The 19243-nt window shown below is 44.1% G+C and overlaps 3 protein-coding genes across 3 annotated transcripts; 2 read left to right on the forward strand and 1 right to left on the reverse strand.

The window, feature by feature from the left end:
- Positions 1–339: 339 nt before the first annotated feature.
- Positions 340–3647, forward strand: smu1a (SMU1 DNA replication regulator and spliceosomal factor a). Its single transcript, XM_077610404.1, has 12 exons — positions 340–456; positions 749–959; positions 1079–1231; positions 1295–1405; positions 1551–1679; positions 1765–1884; positions 1971–2087; positions 2172–2299; positions 2565–2691; positions 2753–2920; positions 2989–3141; positions 3208–3647. Exons 1-12 carry the CDS (start codon positions 431–433, stop codon positions 3304–3306), a joined length of 1542 nt encoding a protein of 513 aa, XP_077466530.1. The 5' UTR covers positions 340–430; the 3' UTR covers positions 3307–3647.
- A 766-nt stretch (positions 3648–4413) lies between these two features.
- LOC144082492 (putative polypeptide N-acetylgalactosaminyltransferase 8) lies at positions 4414–8862 on the forward strand. The gene is made up of 11 exons (XM_077609705.1): positions 4414–4561; positions 4695–4947; positions 5042–5208; positions 5301–5484; positions 6421–6618; positions 6903–7017; positions 7101–7283; positions 7415–7552; positions 7864–7959; positions 8118–8285; positions 8357–8862. The coding sequence occupies exons 1-11, from the start codon at positions 4465–4467 to the stop codon at positions 8495–8497; spliced, it is 1740 nt and encodes a 579-aa protein (XP_077465831.1). The 5' UTR covers positions 4414–4464; the 3' UTR covers positions 8498–8862.
- A 711-nt stretch (positions 8863–9573) lies between these two features.
- Positions 9574–18950, reverse strand: elp1 (elongator acetyltransferase complex subunit 1). The gene is made up of 36 exons (XM_077610225.1): positions 18829–18950; positions 17935–18099; positions 17699–17851; positions 17537–17618; positions 17346–17426; positions 16810–16895; positions 16525–16715; positions 16289–16412; positions 16125–16218; positions 15823–16053; positions 15582–15752; positions 15181–15259; positions 14955–15107; positions 14765–14871; positions 14501–14604; positions 14359–14412; positions 14178–14283; positions 13935–14050; positions 13791–13864; positions 13651–13729; positions 13403–13482; positions 13174–13320; positions 12996–13081; positions 12725–12873; positions 12381–12504; positions 12071–12168; positions 11802–12003; positions 11649–11710; positions 11509–11571; positions 11207–11267; positions 11018–11134; positions 10856–10955; positions 10586–10713; positions 10341–10492; positions 10121–10223; positions 9574–9712 (listed from the first exon to the last, which is right to left on the reverse strand). The coding sequence occupies exons 2-36, from the start codon at positions 18079–18081 to the stop codon at positions 9645–9647; spliced, it is 3972 nt and encodes a 1323-aa protein (XP_077466351.1). The 5' UTR covers positions 18082–18099; positions 18829–18950; the 3' UTR covers positions 9574–9644.
- Between the last annotated feature and the right edge of the window lie 293 nt (positions 18951–19243).

Below are 19243 nucleotides of genomic sequence, written 5' to 3' on the forward strand. Positions count from 1 at the left end.
GTTTGAGTACATTGACTACTTGATTTAAATACCTAAATGTAAATTTGCTATTTGTAATAGGTTAAGTATTTAGTACAACATGATTTTGTAGTCACATACTGTGATATTACAGTCGTAAGATCATTTATTTTCACTCATTTAACTCGTGTTTACGGGTTTATACCTTATTAAAGTTTGATAAAAACAAAAATTGGGCATGACAAAGTTGCGAATTGTGCACTCCTTTGTCCTGGATACTTTTTCAATCACAAGAGACACAGCACTACTACCAACTAACAGAGGAGGGCGCTAAAACTCCAAAAGCCATTTTCCAACTGCCATTGAAAACCAACAGAAGAAGAAACCTTCGCTCGACTTCCGGGTGACAGTGTTTCGTTTCTGCAGAGTGGTTTGAGTCCCCTTTTTTCATTTCTGCCTCATCAACACAACCATGTCTTTGGAAATTGAATCGGCGGAGTGAGTAAACAAACTATTGACACCCGGTATTTAAAGTACACTAAACAAGAAGTTATTTGTCATGTTTAGCCACATGATGCGAAGCCTTGTTCTACGCTTCTTTTCGCGATGCTAGGCTAAGCTAAAGCAACTCAAGTTTGCGTCAAGTGAGGTTGTTTACGGATAATCGAGTACCTAAGGGCACTGCACTTGCGAAATGACTCAGATTAAAACTCAATTTCCTAATGCAAACTAAAACATGAAAGAAAATATCTCGGATTAATGTAACTTTTGTGACTCTTCTCGCTTGCAGTGTGGTACGACTCATCATGCAGTACCTGAAGGAAAATAACTTACACAGGTCGCTGGCGACCCTCCAGGAGGAGACCACGGTGTCGCTGAATACGGTGGACAGCATCGACAGTTTCGTGGCTGACATCAACAGCGGCCACTGGGACACTGTCCTCCAGGCCATCCAGTCCCTCAAGCTGCCTGACAAGACCTTGGTGGACCTTTACGAGCAGGTAGACCTAGGGATGTGACAAGAAATGACACGTCAGCAAAGGATGTCACAACTACTAATTTTTTTTGCTGTTTGATCATTGCATTTGATGTCATCCCGTCACATTTGCTTGGTGTTCAGGTTGTACTCGAGCTCATCGAGCTGAGAGAGTTGGGGGCGGCACGTTCCCTCCTCAGGCAAACAGATCCCATGATCATGTTAAAGCAGACCCAGCCGGAGAGGTACATCCATCTGGAAAACCTGCTGGCTCGCTCCTATTTCGACCCGCGTGAGGTGAGGGAGATTTATTCTGGTTGCGCTCGTGATGACGGTCCTTCAGTTTGAGTTTCTTTGCAGGCGTATCCAGATGGCAGCAGCAAGGAGAAGCGTCGGGCGGCCATTGCTCAGGCCTTAGCGGGAGAGGTCAGCGTGGTGCCGCCCTCCCGTCTGATGGCTCTGCTGGGCCAGGTGAACTGAAATTGTTCTAGTAGTTTTTACTGCAGAAATCACAAGGGACATATTAAAGCATCAGATTCTTCAACTCTCTTGAATCGTAGTAATCTCTATTTTTGGACTGTATCATATCTTCACTTTTTCTTTCTTTCCTGAGCAGTCACTCAAGTGGCAGCAGCATCAGGGTCTCCTTCCTCCCGGGATGACCATCGACTTGTTCAGGGGCAAAGCGGCCGTCAAAGATGTCGAAGATGAGCGCTTCCCCACTCAGCTCAGCAGACTCATCAAGGTAGCGTACTTGTCTCACTCCATAGTTCACTTGTGTATTTACAAGCGAGGATAACGTGTTTGAAGCATCTCATTTTTTTGGACAGTTTGGTCAAAAGTCCCACGTGGAATGCTCCAGATTCTCCCCTGACGGTCAGTACTTGGTGACCGGCTCCGTGGATGGCTTCATTGAGGTCTGGAACTTTACCACGGGCAAAATCCGAAAGGTAAATCAAAATCCTCTTGTGAACAACTTGTAACTTGCCTCACGCGTCACCAATCCCGTGTTTTTTTTTTTTTTTTTTTTTTTAAGGATCTCAAGTACCAAGCCCAGGATAACCTGATGATGATGGATGACGCCGTGTTGTGCATGTGCTTCAGTCGAGACACCGAGATGTTGGCTACCGGCGCTCAAGACGGAAAGATCAAGGTGGCTTAGATTTTGAAAGCGGCCAAACGGTGTCCAAAAATGGCCCAGAGATTAATGTTGGGCAAATGTTGGGTATCTGGGCAGGTGTGGAAGATCCAGAGCGGCCAGTGTTTGAGGAGATTTGAGCGTGCGCACAGTAAAGGAGTCACCTGCCTCACTTTTTGCAAGGACAGCAGCCAGATACTCAGTGCCTCCTTTGACCAGACCATCAGGTAAGAAGAGGTTCCTGTAGGGCTATTTACCTCCACTGCCATTTTTGGAGTATTAGGCGCATCCACCAAATTAGTCAAGAAAACTCTAGTCATTCATGTGCAAGCCACTCTGGACTATAAACTGTAGGGATTAATATAAAACGTGTATAGGTATATAACAAGAATATGTAAATATTGACCCAAGGAATAGTTGTGGTGGGAAATCCAATGTACTAAAACTGCTTTGTTTATGATGTGTATGTTCCTTACTATTGAACCCTCTTAGGATCCACGGGCTAAAGTCGGGCAAGTCCCTGAAGGAGTTTCGTGGACACACGTCGTTCGTCAACGAGGCCACGTTCACTCCCGACGGCCATCACATTCTCAGCGCCTCGTCTGACGGCACCGTAAAGGTAAGCCCAACCCCGTGTGTGGTGTTTTAAGAAAAAAAAATGGACTTATTGTGTACCTCAGGTGTGGAACTTTAAGACAACCGAGTGCAGCAGCACCTTCAAACCGCTGGGCTCGTCCGCCGGAACCGACATCACCGTCAATAACGTCCTCCTCCTGCCAAAGAACCCAGAACACTTTGTTGTTTGTAACCGCTCCAACACGGTTGTCATCATGAACATGCAGGGACAGGTACAGGCTTCGTCGTTTTTTTTCCCCCAGCGGTTTACTCAAGAATTCTACAACGCAACTATTTTCAGATCGTGAGGAGTTTCAGTTCCGGTAAAAGGGAAGGTGGCGACTTTGTGTGTTGTACGCTGTCGCCACGCGGCGAGTGGATCTACTGCGTTGGGGAAGACTTTGTGTTATACTGCTTCAGCACCGTCACCGGCAAGCTGGAGAGAACGCTGACGGTACGGCTACGGTATTTGCTGTTTCAGAATAAAAGTGCTCATTCCCGCCTCTTTGGTGCTCGCCAGGTACACGAGAAGGATGTGATCGGCATCGCCCACCACCCCCACCAGAACCTCATCGGGACCTACGGCGAGGACGGCCTCTTAAAGCTGTGGAAGCCCTGAATCGTTTTGTATGTGCTCTCTAATGACGTGAATACCACCACTACGCAAGAAGCAAGCTCGTACTCGATGGTTTAGAAAATTTAAAAGGATTTGTTGTTTTTTGTATTTTTTTTTCTCCCGTCTTTTGTAAATATTTTTTAGGACTTTCCACTCATATGTATGCTGTTTTTTTCCCACTTCTCCCTCAATTGAACTACCAATAATATACAGTACAATTGAAACATGCATTTCAAGCAATGGGACGACAATATCGATGTTAAGAAACAACAATCCGTTACGGAATAATTAATTCTGTGTATTTTGTTCCTTCTCAGCTGTGCGATTAAAGCTGTTTAATTTGCTTACAATGTTTTTTTTTTTACCATAAAAAGTTTGACATTTAAAATTCAAAAGCCAACTAGAGAATTCTGTTTCTGAGGAAAATGCATGGAAATGTTGAGCTGCAATGTAGGACAATTACCGTAACAAAAAAATTATATTGGTACAATATTTAATTGCAAGAGTATCAGTGTTCAGTTGTTTATTCGTTTTGTAGCTACCATCAGTGACCAGAAACTTGGTGCTAAGGGGTAAATGAGGGCTCCTTGATAGTAATGGAGGATATTTTTACTGAAAATCGTATTTTATCGTGACGTAATTTTCTTGGAACATAAAAAAAAAAACAATCTATTACTACTATGTACGAAAAGAGAGGGCAGACGAAAGCAAAGGCAAAGAAGCTCTTCCCCGACTCGGCCCTGTTCCAAAAATGGGGGGACGACCTCAGCGAGGAGGAGCAGAGGGAGGCTGAGAACTTGTTCATCAAGTACGGCTACAATGCTTTCCTCGGTGACAGCCGTGGGCTATCTACCACCTATACATTTCCACAGTACCGGATTGGCAGATCTTGGGGACATGCAAAATTTACGAAAGCATCCTCCCTGGTCTATAACAAAGCAGGTTCAAGTACAAGTAGAATGCAGTACTGAGCATGCTCAAGTAAGTGAGGGAAAACAACTCCGTGAAAAGAAGGAGGGGGTTGTGAGTCAAGGCAGACTTCATAAAAACTCATAGTTGCAGCCCTCCTCCTCTGCTTTTCTTTCAGGTGCTGTTGATATGAGGGCTGGCTGCTTTAAAACCATCCTGCCGTCCACCTTGGTGGCCTTGTTGCTGCTGTACATGGGCTCTGTTTTTCACAGGACCAACGACAAGACAAACCAGCATCAGGGGATGATGAACCGGCTGGAAAATATGGAGGCCACGATCCAGAAGCTGCGTGAGTCCGCTTTGATGAAGCCACACACGTGGCATCAAGTGTTTTGATTGGATTGGCTCATTTAAAAAAAAATGGCCTTTTGCCTGAGATCAAGGGCATGGAAAATCTTTCAAAATAGCTGTCCATTCTACAGTCAGTGCGGTAGACAAGCTGGACCCGAAACCGACAGCGACCCAAGCAAAAGCTGAGATAGAAAAGAGAGAGCAGACGAAAGGGAAGGCAAAGAAGCTCTTCCCCAACTCAGCCCTGTTCCAAAAATGGGGTGAGGACCTCAGCGAGGAGGAGCAGAGGGAGGCCGAGAACTTGTTCATCAAGTACGGCTACAACGCTTTCCTCAGTGACAGGCTACCAATCAACAGGGAGATCCCCGATACACGTGACGCCAGGTATAGCTACCGGAACTGAACCAGCAACAAAATGCATGACTTGCACGTTACAGGCAAGGATTGACACATGCTCCATCTTTCTTCTGGAAAAAAGATGCGCAGAGAAAAAGTACCCCGCTGATCTCCCCAGCCTGAGCGTGATATTGATCTACCTGGATGAAGCTTTGTCCATCATCAAGCGGGCGATCCGCAGCCTTATCGACAAGACCCCAGCCGACCTTCTCAGAGAGATCATACTGGTGGACGACCACAGTGCAAATGGTCAAGGAACTGAACGTTTTCTCCAGTATTGTTTCATTCTGGTGAAGATCAGAGCACATTTTGTGACCCATTTTGTGTGCATGTAACCGCAGAGGACCTGAAAGAGATGCTGGACGACTACATAAGGGTCATCCACGAGGAACGCCCAGGCCTGCTGAAGCGGGTTGTGCACAAGGAACAGCTAGGCCTGACCCGAGCTAGACTTTCCGGCTGGGAGGTAGCCACGGGTGACGTGGTGGCCATCCTGGACGCCCACATTGAAGTTCACCTGCAGTGGTAGGTGTGCTCTCAAGACAGGTTTAGCTTGTCAGGGAGATTAAATATTTGACTGTTTGCATTAGTGGTGGCATAATAAATTCATACGGTGATACAACGGAATATTCTGTATCCCGATTTGTTAGCGATACGCTCCATGTATCATCTCTAGGGGTGTGATGGTAAAACAATGGTTACAATGTTTTTAAAAAGGTGTCACTCTTTAATAAAAGAACCACAAGTTTGCTAGCAAGATTTTGCAATGCAAAAGGTTAACTGAGCATTCAAAGCCAGCCAGTCTTGTCAGTTGGAATGAATTGGACAGCGATGGTTGTCTATTGGTAGGAGATGGCTGAAGAAAGATATTCAGCTTGTTTTTCTTTTTATGAGTTATATCATAGAACAAGGGTGTCAGAATCGGGTTGGTTCGCAGGCCACATTAATATCAACTCCATTTCATGTGGGCTGGACCATTTTAGATATAATATTTAGATTTTTTTTTAAATATAAATTGATTAAAAGAACTGGTTCAAAAGTCCTGAATATTCCATTTTTTATAGATCAAAAAAAATGTTTATTTGAGCTTTTTTTCTTAGTAAGGGAAAATCTCTTTTAATCATTATGTTCCATATTAAAGTAGAAAACAGAAAATATTTTTATATATTTTTAGATTTTACAAAATGATTTTTGAACTACAAACAAAAATAAAAACATGGATGAAAAAATTGCAATTATTGATTTAAAAGGGGGAAAATCAAGAAATATCATATACATCTATAATCTTCATTTTAATTTGATCCTAAAACAGAAAGTCGGCACTCATGATTTACTTTCCCGGGCCACACAATATGATGCGGCGGGCCAGATTTGGCCCTCGGGCCACCACTTTGACACCCGTGTCATAGAATCTTGCAGTTTGCACTCAATCCTTGTTTGCATTGATGCCAATGTTTTTAGGGCAGAGCCGCTGCTGGCCCGCATCAAGGAGGACCGCACCGTCATCTTGACGCCGGTCTTCGATCGGGTGGGTTATGATGACCTGAAGGTGAACAAGTACGGCCCGATGGCCCAAGCCTTTGACTGGGCCCTGTGGTGCATGTACGAGCAGTTCAGGCCCGAGTGGTACACGCTAAAGGATGAGTCGCTGCCTGCTAAGTGAGTTACGCCCGATCAGTTTTACCATGTATCTTGACTACTTTTGTGAAAACAAAATGATTTTTGCATCCAGCTGCATTGCAAAAATATCAGTATACTCAGTATTAGTTGTTTTTGCATGATTCTTCATAATAATGAAGTATACAGTATTTACGTTTTACTTGTTACTTCATTGGTTGCCCTTGACGGCACTAAACAATTTGCAACGAAGCACTATTTCTTCTACTGTAAATGTGTAATTCTTCACTCTTTTTTTCGGGTGTTTTTCTTCTTCTTCAAATTAGGAGCCCGTCCATCATGGGGATACTTGTGGCAGATCGCAAGTTCTTCGGCGAGATCGGCAGCCTGGATGACGGAATGAAGATATACGGCGGGGAGAACGTGGAGCTGGGCATCCGGGTAAGACGTTGAGAGCGCTAAAACAAAAAGGCCTTATTTGCTGAGCGCGATCTGTTGGCTGACGGCGGTGTTCGAACCGGCAGGTGTGGCTGTGCGGCGGGGGCGTGGAGGTCATCCCCTGCTCTAAGATTGCCCACATTGAGCGCAACAGAAAGCCGTACCTGCCCGATCTCAGCGTCACCATGAAGCGAAATGCGCTGCGGGTGGCCGAGGTGTGGATGGACGAGTACAAGCTTAATGTCCGGATCGCCTGGAACCTTCCCTTGGTTGGTTTACACCGGTCTTGCATCCGTGTCCGTCAATGGTATTGGGGAGTACCAAGAAATAACCCAGATCACCTTAACCCTACACCCATGCTTCGCAATATTAATTTTTGGTTTGTTTGCTTGTCTCCTAGAATCAAAGCTTGGACATTGGCGACGTGTCCGAACGAAAGGCCTTGAGGGAGCGGCTCAAGTGTAAGCCCTTCAAGTGGTATCTGGATAACATTTACCCCATGTTGGACCCTCTCGCAGATCTGGTCGCCTACGGAGCGGTAAGAATTCACAGCCAGTCCTCCCAGTTTGAATGAATTAGACGTCTATCATTGTCAATGACAGGCCAAGAGTTAAGAAACATGGATTTGTCCACAATAATGTTGCAATATTACAGTGTTGCTGTATTTATTGACAAAAATGTTGCAAGGAAACATTCTCCTAGTCTTTGAGAAAGAGAAAAGTTTTGGACATGTTTGGATATTTGTTGTATAGGCATTTTTCTTCATTTCTAATGATGTTTTATCATGTGGCACTCAGAAATTCTGACCCAATCTGCAAATATTGCATTTCATTCTACTTCTCTGTGCAGTTAATAAACCAGTGGAAGCCAGATCTTTGCATCGACCAGGGTCCTGTTCCAGGCAGCACCCCCATCCTTTACAGGTGTCACTATTATGGTCCACAGGTACCAGCCTCATCCCTGTTATTATTTATTTTTATTTTTATTCATTTTATTTTGTATAAATTGACTTGTTGAGCTTTCAATGAAGTTATGTTTGACACCCTTGGCCTAGATTGAATTTCAAAATATATGTCACATTTTCTGCCACGATATTACCATAGCGCTGCTATTACCACAAAAATGGGCAGCTCTACATAGGAGGCATCAAATCTCACAAGTACAACAGCAACCGCTGCCTGGTGGACCCCGACAGTGGCGCCTACCCGGCACTCCACGAGTGCAAGTTGGCAGAGCAAAATAAGTTTCACATGTTGTGGGACTTTAAGCAGGTGGGTGATGGGATTGGGGAGGATGTCTATTGGTTTTGAGCATTAAAAAATAAAACACTGACCGCTTCCAGGGATCCTTCATCCAGAACCGGCAGACGAAGCGCTGTCTGGAGATCGCCCAGGGTCAAGACGGCAACTACCAGCTCATCGTGCAACGCTGTAACGGTCAAATCTGGAGAATACAAAATTACATGTCAGAGAGGGTGTTTTGAGGGGAACAAGAGAAAAGTTAAATGAGAGTTTTTTCCCACTGATGGGTCACTAATTCCATCAAATAAGGATGATACTATACTAATAGGTGTAACGATATAGTATTGGTATGGTGATATATCATAATACTTTGTATTCTATTTAGATATTGCTATAACCTTTAAAAAAGGTGCTACCAAATTTGTCCACTAGTACAAAATGTTTAACTAATTGGCTCTTGTTGGTCTTAAATGTAAGGTTTAAAAAAAACACTATTCATGCAATCAAGGGTTATAGTCAGGGATGCACATCATTTTTGAAGTATTACTCACAGGAATACTGACCGGTCTTATTATCTGCTTCAATTTCCAGTATTCTAAATAATGAAGTTCCTGTCAATGTCAAAATTCAATAGACTGCAGCATGGCCCTCAAAATTCAGAACTGCAGCTTGTTGCAATAATAGATGATAAACAGAACAATAGAAATGCATACATGCTTAACTTTATGAAAGGTAGCCTAGAAAAACAGTACACGATGCTTGCCGTAATTAGTCATTTGGCTTGTCACTCCATTTGATCAGAGGCTGGTTAGCTACGTCTTCTCGACTAACATGTATATTAGCGATAGCTTGCGCTTTATTAATGTGCGCATATTTGTCAAATATAGGGCGATTGGACTTTTAGGACCCTTTATAAAACCCACCTGTTTATCTGATGTTTGTGGATGTGAGTGGCAAATCAGATCTTGCACCGCATTGCAGTGCGCTAATCGTTAACTTCAGGCTACAGCACGTCCTGGGAGTCACTTTTTAGGTAAAAAACTCGGTTGTTGGTTCCCGATCCGGTTAGTCGTTTCTTCTCTGGTGGTGAAAGAGCTTATAAGCTTCGTAAAGTCTTTTTTTTTTTGCATTTGCATGTAAAGGTGACACAAAAGCACACGATGTTAAGTTTGTGTAATTTCTGTTGCACCTGCGCACCAATTATGTGCACGCCTGGTTCTAATCATGGAGATAACCCCGTTTCCAAGACAACAGCACCAAAAGCAAATGTCTGCATGACCACTTCAGGAACTTTTGCACAAATGACAAATAATGGATGATCTGTCGAGAGTAAAACTTTATTTACATGAAGTTTTGTTTTTCCATTTAAACAAATGAATAAAATGGGACTTAGTTGAAAAGTGCCAGCTTCCACTTGACCATGCCTCTCATTGCAGGAGGTGTCAGTATCTCCAAATCTGGAATGAAAACATGTTCAAATCATAATTTTTTGGGATGCAATATTTATGTATTCTCAAAGTTCAGCTTCCTGTATATACCCCAGAAGATTAATAAACCATTGGAATTAACAGCATAAAAACCCAAGGTCAGATTTCTTTCTGTACTATTTACATCTAATATACAACTAAAACTCTTTTAAATGTTATATTCAGCATATACTATTTTAAAGCTCAATTGCATATTCAGAACATTATTACAACCAAAAAAAATTGAACTGAACTTTACTCATTAAACAATTCTCTTATTTAGAAAGGAAAGAAAACATTTTTCAGCATTTTTTAGAAATCCATTCAATTCTGAAACCTCAAATATTCTATTAGTTTAAAAAAATTCAAATATTTTGTGTATGAGCTAGTTTTGTTAACCTTCTTGCGATGTTGGCTGTGGTGTTTGCTGCTGCTGCTGCTGATGATGATGATGATTGTAAGAAGCCATAATACTGTTTGCCGTTGAGTTTGGTCCTGTCAGCTAAAACACAATCGACATTTTCATTGTTTAGTGCTTTAAAGAAGCCATGTTTCTCTAAAAACTAAAATAAACTCGGGATGTCCCGGGTTCCTGATTTGGAATGATTAAATATAATACCGGCACGTGGCTGCCTCGCATTCCCTGAGGCCACACTTGTGGGATGGCTGCCTCAATTTCGCGCAGAGCCGCAGCGAAGACCAGCTGCAGCTCCTCTGCTCGCTTGTCGAAGTGGAAGAGCAGGAGGGCTTTGAGCATCGCCTCGACCTCCTCTGCAACGCACGGCGAAATGGCAAGACCGCGACAGGGATTCCAATGAAAAGCGGCTTAAATACATAAACGAGGTCAAAAGTGGGAATGCGTACCGGTCATCTTGTCAACGGAGGTGACGATCTCTCGTAAGGCGTACAGGAGAGCTCGCTCCTCCATGGGATTTCCTTCTTTCAAGCTCAGTTTCTTCCTCTCGGCCTTGCGGCGGTTCTTTGAGGACCTCCTGCGTGACAGCGAGGTGCTTTTTAACAGGACTCGGTTCGTTTCCTAAAATTTCGGTCTTGAGGAAACTAATAGTAAACCATGTGCCTTGACCTCATGTCTATTAAGATACGGGATAACGGGTCTCTGAATAAGCGACTTACGAGGACACTCGCGAGTTGCTTTGCGAGTACTTGGACCCGCTCATGACGCTGCTGGCCTCGGAGTAAAGCTCGGCGTCCGCGCAGTCGGGACCGTCTTCGTCTGCCGGGAAACGAGACCGATGACGTCGTCTCGGCGACCAATCGATCGCCTGAAGCACTCACCCAGGATGCTCATCCGGGCTTTGTTCTCCTTCTCCCGCCGCACCAGTTCCAGACGCGTGCGGTGCCGCGAGAAAGTGGCCGTCTGCGTCTCCACCGAGAAAATCTGCGCGCTGGCCGCTGGCAACCAAGACAGAAGGTTTGATTTTGGAGAAAAACATTCTATTAGCACAAAAGACTATAAATGTATACCTTCAACCAGAGCGGGTTTCAGGTTCGTCTCCGTGATGTCGGCTCGGTCGTGCATGTGAATCTTAAGAACAAAAAAAATATATAGAAGCAAAAATAACAACAACAAAAAACCATGTATATGTACATTATTTATATATATATATATATATATATATATATATATATATATATATATATATATATATATATATATATATATATGTATGTATATATATATATATATATACATACTAGACATAGACATAAATAAAATATATATATATAAAATATCTTATATTGTTTTTTTTTTCATTTCCACCAACCAGTCGTAGCGCCTCCTCCCAGGCCGCGCCAGAGATGAGTGCCAAGATGGCCTCTTCACAGTCCTGTGTGATGGCAGAAAAACCCAGAGAATTAGTAATATTCTTTTTGACAATAGAGTTGTTTTGTGTAAACGACCCACTTTGGCATATTGGTCCAGCAGCAGAGCCGCTTCCGTGTAGCGTCTCTGTTCACTCAGCTTTCCTGAAAAAAGCAAACAAAATACAAACAAGACCTTTAATGCCTCAAAACATGGCGGCCATCTCCATAGTTGAAGATCCACCCTCACTGTTACCTGCCAGATCTCGCGCCAGCAGGGCAAGTTGGTCGTCGGGCAGCGGAATCTGTTGCGCCACGCAGACGGCGTTCTTCCAGTGGGAACCGGCGGTGAAGGCCTGCAGGGCCCCTTTGAGCTCACCGCATCGCCACAGCAGCAAGCCCGCCTGCTCGGCCTGATGCTGTTCCAGCAGGTGCTGGGCGTAGGCACAGCTCAGCGCCTTAGAAGCAGATTCGAGAAGTAGTTGTGAGACGAAGCTGAGTGGGAAGCGGGGGAAGCTGGCGTACCTTATGCTGAGCGCTGTACACTGGATAAAGACGCAGTGCTTGGTTAAATAATTTCTGCTCTTTTACCAGCTGCAAAGCTTCCGGGAAATGCTCCTCTCCTAAAACGATGGACAGCATGCAAGGAATGGAGTGCTGTTTTAATTGTAATGACATGAAAAGTAGTGCTGCAAATGACTTCAGAATAGATGAGCAAATATAAAATTTTCAGACTATAAGCCAACGTCAACCATCCATCCGATCATGTGATTGGCAAAAATGTCGTTGACCAATAGCCGCTTGGGTGTAGGACGAAACAAAATGGAGCCCCTACCACATCTGCTCAGGTGCATCAGAGCCTTGCCATAACGTTTTAGATGTTTGTCAATGCTGTAGCGCTGGTAGTTGACCTCCATGCTCTTTAGAGTGTTCAGGAAAGGGAGATACTCTTTGGGGTCCTGCTCAGGTAAAACACATAAGAGAATTCTCATTAGGCATGTTCCCAACTCATACTTTAGCACGTGAGACCGAGTCAACTAATATTGAGGATCTGCCTTTACCGTGTCCGGATGAATACATCCGAAATATATGAAGGAGGAAAAGTACATCCAAATGTCCAATTTGAACAAAGACATCCGTTGTGAGGCGTAGATCGTTGTTATTCATAGGTTTTGGTACCTTTTGCGATTTCTCGGCCACCATGAGCACCAGATCGAAGTCGTACGTCCCCAGCGAGTGTTCGTACAAGTCGTTGACGTTGACGAGGAAGAGCAGGTACTTCAGTGCCTCCTCTGCATTCACAACGCCGTCTCCTTCGGGAGGCTTAACTGCAAACATGATTAGGAACTAGAGTTTTTTTCTTCTATTTCAGGCAGCCCTAGTTTTCCTGCCCTTGACGGTGCTAGACGTCACATTCTGATATCTCAACATATCTCAGTGTCACGGTCACCTCGAAGGTTGTGGACCTTTTGCAGTGCGCTCTCCAACTCGGGAACTGTTTTCTTTACATGTGCGGTCAGTATGGAAAGACAAAACCTGAAAACAGTGGGAAGAGAACACAGATTTTAGACTAACGTAACTAGTGTAGGGGAAAGTTCAAAGTTGTACTCAAAAGTATTGAACCTTACTTGTTGGGATCTGTTGCTTCCATTGTGCTGCGTAAAGCGTCACACACCACGTCCACCTTCTTGTGTTTGGGAGTGTGTTCCCGGCTCACTGGAAGCTGCGCGCATCCTTCAGGGTAAGGGTACATGGTGGTGCTTGTGTCTTCTGCCCTGGAGGGGAAGATGCAGTGTTAAACACTAAAATTCAACAATCAATGGTCGCTTCTGTTGCGACAGAGAAAAATGTGCCGACCTGAGCTCGGTGAGGAACAGGTTGATGTTGTTGATGGAGTCGAGCTGCGTCAGAAATGTGTGCGCGTTTTCCAGGAACACCTGAAGAGAGCAGATTGGAATGCCTTCAAAACCTTCATCTTGCAGCAAAATGAAAGAAACTCACTCTCTTTTTTTAAAATGAAACTATATTTCATAATAGCCCCCCATGAGGACAAGCGGCTCAGAAATGAATAACCTTTAAGAGTTGTGGTCGGGCCTTGTGTGTACCTTTGGGTTGTGGTCATAAATGAGGTTGAGGTTGATCCGCAGCTTCCTCATACACTCGAAAGCTTCCTTGAACCTCAAACTGGAAATCCAACAATGGCGGTTACTGCATGAATCAAACGCGGCGGCTGCACTCTACTCACTCGTCAAGCCACTGCCTGAGTTGCGTCAGCACCAAAGCGCGATGGTGGACCGTCTCCAAATTCCCACGCGGCATCTCCAAACCCAAAGACACCATAGTGAACATTTGCAAGGCGACGCCAGAGGACGCGCATTTTGGCGTTCACCTGTAAGATGATTCGCGTATCTCGTGGCACCACTGTGACCACACGGGACCCCCGTTCCACCCGCCGTGTGGTCTCGTCGTTCTGCCCGCTGTCCTGGGTCAAGGCTAACCTCAGCGCTACGATGTCAGATTCAACATTTTAGTAGGACATAGATTCTTAGTGGGGAGATATTGGTAACCTATTGAGATATATATATAAACGAGATATTGTCACACCCCTAATGATGAGATAAAGTCGCTGTACCTTGAAGACTAAGCGCCGTAAGTCGGATGCAGCGGCACGTGTGAGCGTATGTGGTGACCACCAAGAAGTCACCGCAAACGGCGAAGGACGACACATTGGAGGCGAGCTGAAGGGTGAAAAAGAAGCAGTCGATTTCAAAGCCAACAAAATTGTTGATTGACGTTTCAAAATGACCACCGACCTCCACGTCTTCTGCATACAGGTGAGATCGGTCCGTCATGCCCAGCACACGCTCCTGTTGTTTTGAAATGACTCACTTGAGTTACACATTCATATTTATTGTCACAACCCTATTATACTATGCGCTTTTTTAGTTTGATTACCTGTCCATCCATACTGCAAAGGGCTATTTGCGTACATGGCACAGGGAAATTGACGACACACCCGTTGGAGTCCCGCCACTCCTCCGTGGTTGGCTCGGAACAATCTGCACAACCAGTTCAATCTTTGGATTATTAGTTTGGTTCATTTCTAACCTGTCAGCTTGCAAAAAAGTATCTGGCAGCTTTCAAATAGTGTTGCGCTGACACTTCAAAAATGAAATCCATGCAACATAACTTTAAATAGTGTGTATATTAACAACTGACCCCAGAGCAGTTTCCTCAAGCGCCCGTCCTGCAACTGTAGAATAACAGAGCGTGTGCTGCAGCAGTGGACCATGCTTACCACCATGCCGTCTACCTCCAGGCGAGAGCTAAATATTCAGCAAAATAAAAATAAAAAAGTCAGACTGTAGCTAAAAAATAAGTCGCACTCATCAATGTTCTTATTCGTTACCTAACTGTGAGCATGTTGGAGTCCTGGTTCGGCCGCAAAAATATTAGAACGGAAGATGTGGGTGACAGAGCCGAGCTAACAGCTACAAAGAGATTGTCCTGAAGCCACAGCAGATGTCGCAGAGAAAGCGGCATCTTCTGGGGGGCCGCAACGCTACGAGTATGACAGAGACATGTTTTAAGAGGACACGGGTAAGTAGTTAATAATTGGCAGCATTATTTATTACCTGTATGTTTTCTGGAGGACCAGAGGAGACACCACAGTTTTGAATCCATTTGCTACTTTGTCATGTTCACCTGCAGAATCTGTTCAAGCAAAAGGTGAGGGAAATAAACATCCAATGCTACGCCAATATATAGTCAGCTTTTTGCCACATTACCTCAAGGCTACTATTTTTTTACTTTTCAAGATGAAATTTATTATTTTTTATTTTTAAGCATTAACTCAGGGCTTGTTCAATCACTGCCAGGCAAATTGGATTGGACGTCTATTCGATGTCAATGGCAGAGACAAAATTTTAAAATTTCAAAGTAATTTGTCTGCAACCTTTGTTCCGCAAAACTGATTTGCAAAAAAAAATAAAAAAAGGGGATTGGTGATATTATTTTTCTAATTTTGGAGACCCACCTTCGCGAAAGACGACTACATTTCCTTTAGCTGTGAGCACCGCCAGATGATTGGTCCTCTGAGGCTCACATAGAAAGGTCACCTGATTGACGGGTGACTTGAGCTGCAGCTCAAAGGAGCACATGGGTGGCGGAACCACGTTTTGCCTGAAGGTGGTCACCAGGATCTTATCTGAAAGGAGTCCATCAAACTGAATACTTGATCGTATGAATCACCTCCTTCTTCTAATTCTTTCTCCCACCTCCGTCGATCACGGCCACGTTGGCTCTGTCCGAGGCGTCTGTTCCCGGGCTCCTCTCTGTGGTCCAGCCCCACTCGTAAGACAGGTAGCTCCAGCCGCGGGTGACCACGTGCAGCCGCAATGAGTGCTCCGAGTCCCAGCTAACGCAGAGCGGAGCCTTGCTAGGGTCGCTGCCGAAATCTAGACTCTGCTTCAGGTACCAGTGGTAGTTTGCCACCGTCCACAGTTGCACTGAAGGCGGAAGACAGAACGTTCCCGCCTGCGGTGTGTAAGTGACGGCAAAAAAAACGAAGAGAACTCACGGCAAGCGTTGACGCGCCCGTCGGGATCGGCTGTTAAGTCCTCCAACCAAACTGTGAGAACAGTGGAGTCATTGTTCCACAGAAGCTCCTTCACCTGAAAGGACACGAACCCATATATGAGACCCAGGAGAGGAGGCTAGAACCCGATACAAACACGAACGAACCTTGGCCTGATCTTTTTGGAGAGGCAGAGTGAAGTCTCCGTGCAGGAGGCCATTCTTCTCCATGAAGACCACGCTGTGCTTGTTGGGATGGCGTCGAGTGCTTGCCATCAGACTGCCAGATGGTCTGAAATATTTTTTTTCTATTTACCTCTGTGCATTCATTATTGACATTCAGATGAAATTGTGATGTCCAATGTGGTGAGAAAAACGTTTGACTAGTGGTGTTTTCTACTTACTTCCAGCAGAGGGACTGCTCCAGGCCGTCGACGGGCTCGCTGGTGGCCTGCAGAACGCCCTCCCGGTTCCACACTCGAACCTTCCGGGCTCCCGTGAGCGGGCACACGGCGCTGACGGCAAAGAGCTGTCCGTCCCCTCGCCACGTCAGCCGGGGTCGGCGATCGTCCCAGTCCGCTGCTTGCCTGACTTCCTGGATGCATATGAGTCATAAACATTGTTACGTTTTACAGTCCTCTTTCAAAGTGAAATCAGTTTACTGAATTTTCTTCCGCAAACACACGTACCTGAGCCTTTGTCCGTGCGGCCACTTTCCCTTCTGAGCCGTGGAACTGGGTCTCCTTCTTGCCCCAGCCCACTGTGATAAACTCCCCTGTCAGATGAGAAAATACGTTCTAATCTAAAGTATTTATGATCTACCTACCGTATGCATGCATGTACATCTATGTTTATGTATGTATATATGTGCTTATATATGTGTGTATGTATGTATGTGTGTATATATATAATGTGTGTGTATGTACATGTATGTGTATATATATGTGTGTATGTATGTATGTGTGTATATATATAATGTGTGTATGTACATGTATGTGTATATATATTTCAGCAACACGCTTATTTATTTATTCATGTATTTATTTATTTATTAACTTACTTATTACCTATCTATTTATGTCTAAAATGCCTTTCCTATTTCTGCATCCTCACCCTCTTGCTACTGCGACAACAAAATTTCCCGAATACGGGATGAATAAAGTTATCCAATCCAATCCAATTCAATCATTCCATTTATTTATGATCCAAAAATCAGCTGCTCTACCTTCCCCAAATGCATCCTGGTGAATTGAAAACTCTGTGATGGGCTCAAAGTTTTTAGTCATCATGATGATGGTTTCCTGACCTGCAAGCAACAAAATATATTACAAACTCCCCAGTGTAGGTTGATAAAATACATTCTTATTCATACTGGAGGGCACAAACAACTGTATTGAAATTATTTCAAGGCCTCACCGGTGGTCAGAATCACAAGCTCTTCATCAGGACTCCAGCTCATACCAGTCAGCCCGCTGTCCACGCTTCCGACACACTCCAACTGTATCGATAAAAAAAAATTAAAGATCTGTTTTAAATATGAAACCAACAGGAGAAAACCCAAACAACATAATGAGATACTTGGTTTGTGTTGAAGTCAAAGACGATGACATCGCCGCCAGCTGTGGCCAAACACGCCGACTCGACCTCTGCCAAATCCTGCAGGCCGACCACGGAACCGCTACCGTCGGTCGGCAGGTAGCCATCTGCAGTCAGCGAGGCCTCACTCGCCACCTACAAACAGGAAGGATGAATAAAAGATATGCTTCAACAAAATACAACTAGAGCAGTTTCCACATTTTGGGAACCCATTTTACCTGACCAGTGTGGAGATCGAACTCTGAGATGGAGTACTGGGAGGCAACCAGTAATGTTCCAGCGTCAACACGCAGAGACAAACACTGCGGTGAGCCCGGACTCTGCAGCTCGGAAATATGGCGGCTCTTCAACAGCAGGTTCCTCATTGCGACTCAGAAAAACACCTGCACAATGAATTGCTGTCTTAATGATTTGATTTGGTGATTCTTAATGATCCCATTTACTACTTTGATTTGCTTTGTACTTTGTGCTTTTGCTTTTGTTTTGTACTGTCTAACTTATAACTATGCCTTTCCTCTTGCTACTGTCACAATAAAATTTCCCGAATACGGGATGAATAAAGTTATCCAATCCAATCCAATAACCATCCTCTGTATCCCAATAGCTTGTGCAAGGCAAAAAAATAAATATTGTATCGCCATATTGTTAGATCATCTTTATCGTAAACCATGCGAATCGTATCTAATCGGGAGGTCTCCTAGCTACGATCTCTGCCAGCACTAATCTCAAGCCAGAGCAATAAGCATCGTGACATTTTCTCTGCTAATACGAGAAGAAAAAATGATGAAAATGCAATTAAAGCGGTACATTTTATAATTAGACTGGAATATTTTAGTAACTCCGAAAATTGACATCAGAACGCCAGCTAAACATAGTTTGAATCTACAGAAAATTGAAACACCTTCCGATTTACTTCATAGTCATGAAATTTAATGACGGCTAAAAAAAACAATACAATTTGAATAACTTAAATTATTTTTTGTCAGGCAGTCATTGTTCGAAAATGGAACTCTGCGGAAAGCAAACTGCGAAGAACGAGGATTTCTTTCTGAATCGAAAATCAAGAGCACCCGATTCATTTCTAAAATTCAATACAATCATTAAACACCTACCAGCAGAGGTAAATTAATATTTTGTTGCGCCTGTGGCACAACACCAACAACCACACGTGGCTACGTCACACTCGTAACCCTTGACCTCTTCCTTCACAACATTTAGCTCAACTCACATTGCCCTCTTCCGGTCACGGAGGAAAACACCGGGGAATACCAGCAAAAAGTTTACATTTATATATTTTATATGCTTGAATATGATAACATTAATCAAATCTTGTGTAAACTACATCCAATAAACAGATACAATTTTAATCAAAATTTTACAACTTGTAGTGCCCGGATTTCACTTTTGGTCAGGTATTCTCGCGAGATTGACCATGACTTGATTGCATGACGAGTAATAAAGTGGGCGGAGCGCGCGACTTCGGAGTGACAAGACAACGAACGAACGTGCCGAAAAGATAAATATATA

The sequence above is a fragment of the Stigmatopora argus genome, chromosome 9 (assembly GCF_051989625.1).
Source record: "Stigmatopora argus isolate UIUO_Sarg chromosome 9, RoL_Sarg_1.0, whole genome shotgun sequence".
Taxonomy (NCBI): domain Eukaryota; kingdom Metazoa; phylum Chordata; class Actinopteri; order Syngnathiformes; family Syngnathidae; genus Stigmatopora; species Stigmatopora argus.

Excerpts from the sequence above, each read along its gene's own strand:
- smu1a (XM_077610404.1), top strand. The coding sequence starts at position 431 with ATGTCTTTGGAAATTGAATCGGCGGA. Across the intron at positions 960-1,078 it reads TGGTGGACCTTTACGAGCAG|GTTGTACTCGAGCTCATCGA; the intron begins GTAGACCTAGGG and ends CTTGGTGTTCAG. Across the intron at positions 1,232-1,294 it reads CCTATTTCGACCCGCGTGAG|GCGTATCCAGATGGCAGCAG; the intron begins GTGAGGGAGATT and ends GTTTCTTTGCAG.
- LOC144082492 (XM_077609705.1), top strand. The coding sequence starts at position 4,465 with ATGGGCTCTGTTTTTCACAGGACCAACGACAAGACAAACCAGCATCAG. Across the intron at positions 4,948-5,041 it reads CCCGATACACGTGACGCCAG|ATGCGCAGAGAAAAAGTACC; the intron begins GTATAGCTACCG and ends TCTGGAAAAAAG. Across the intron at positions 8,286-8,356 it reads TGTTGTGGGACTTTAAGCAG|GGATCCTTCATCCAGAACCG; the intron begins GTGGGTGATGGG and ends GACCGCTTCCAG.
- elp1 (XM_077610225.1), bottom strand. The coding sequence starts at position 18,081 with ATGAGGAACCTGCTGTTGAAGAGCCGCCATATTTCCGAGCTGCAGAGT. Across the intron at positions 13,730-13,790 it reads CTCAGGCAGTGGCTTGACGA|TTTGAGGTTCAAGGAAGCTT; the intron begins GTGAGTAGAGTG and ends TTGGATTTCCAG. Across the intron at positions 12,004-12,070 it reads TGTACAGCGCTCAGCATAAG|GCGCTGAGCTGTGCCTACGC; the intron begins GTACGCCAGCTT and ends TCTGCTTCTAAG.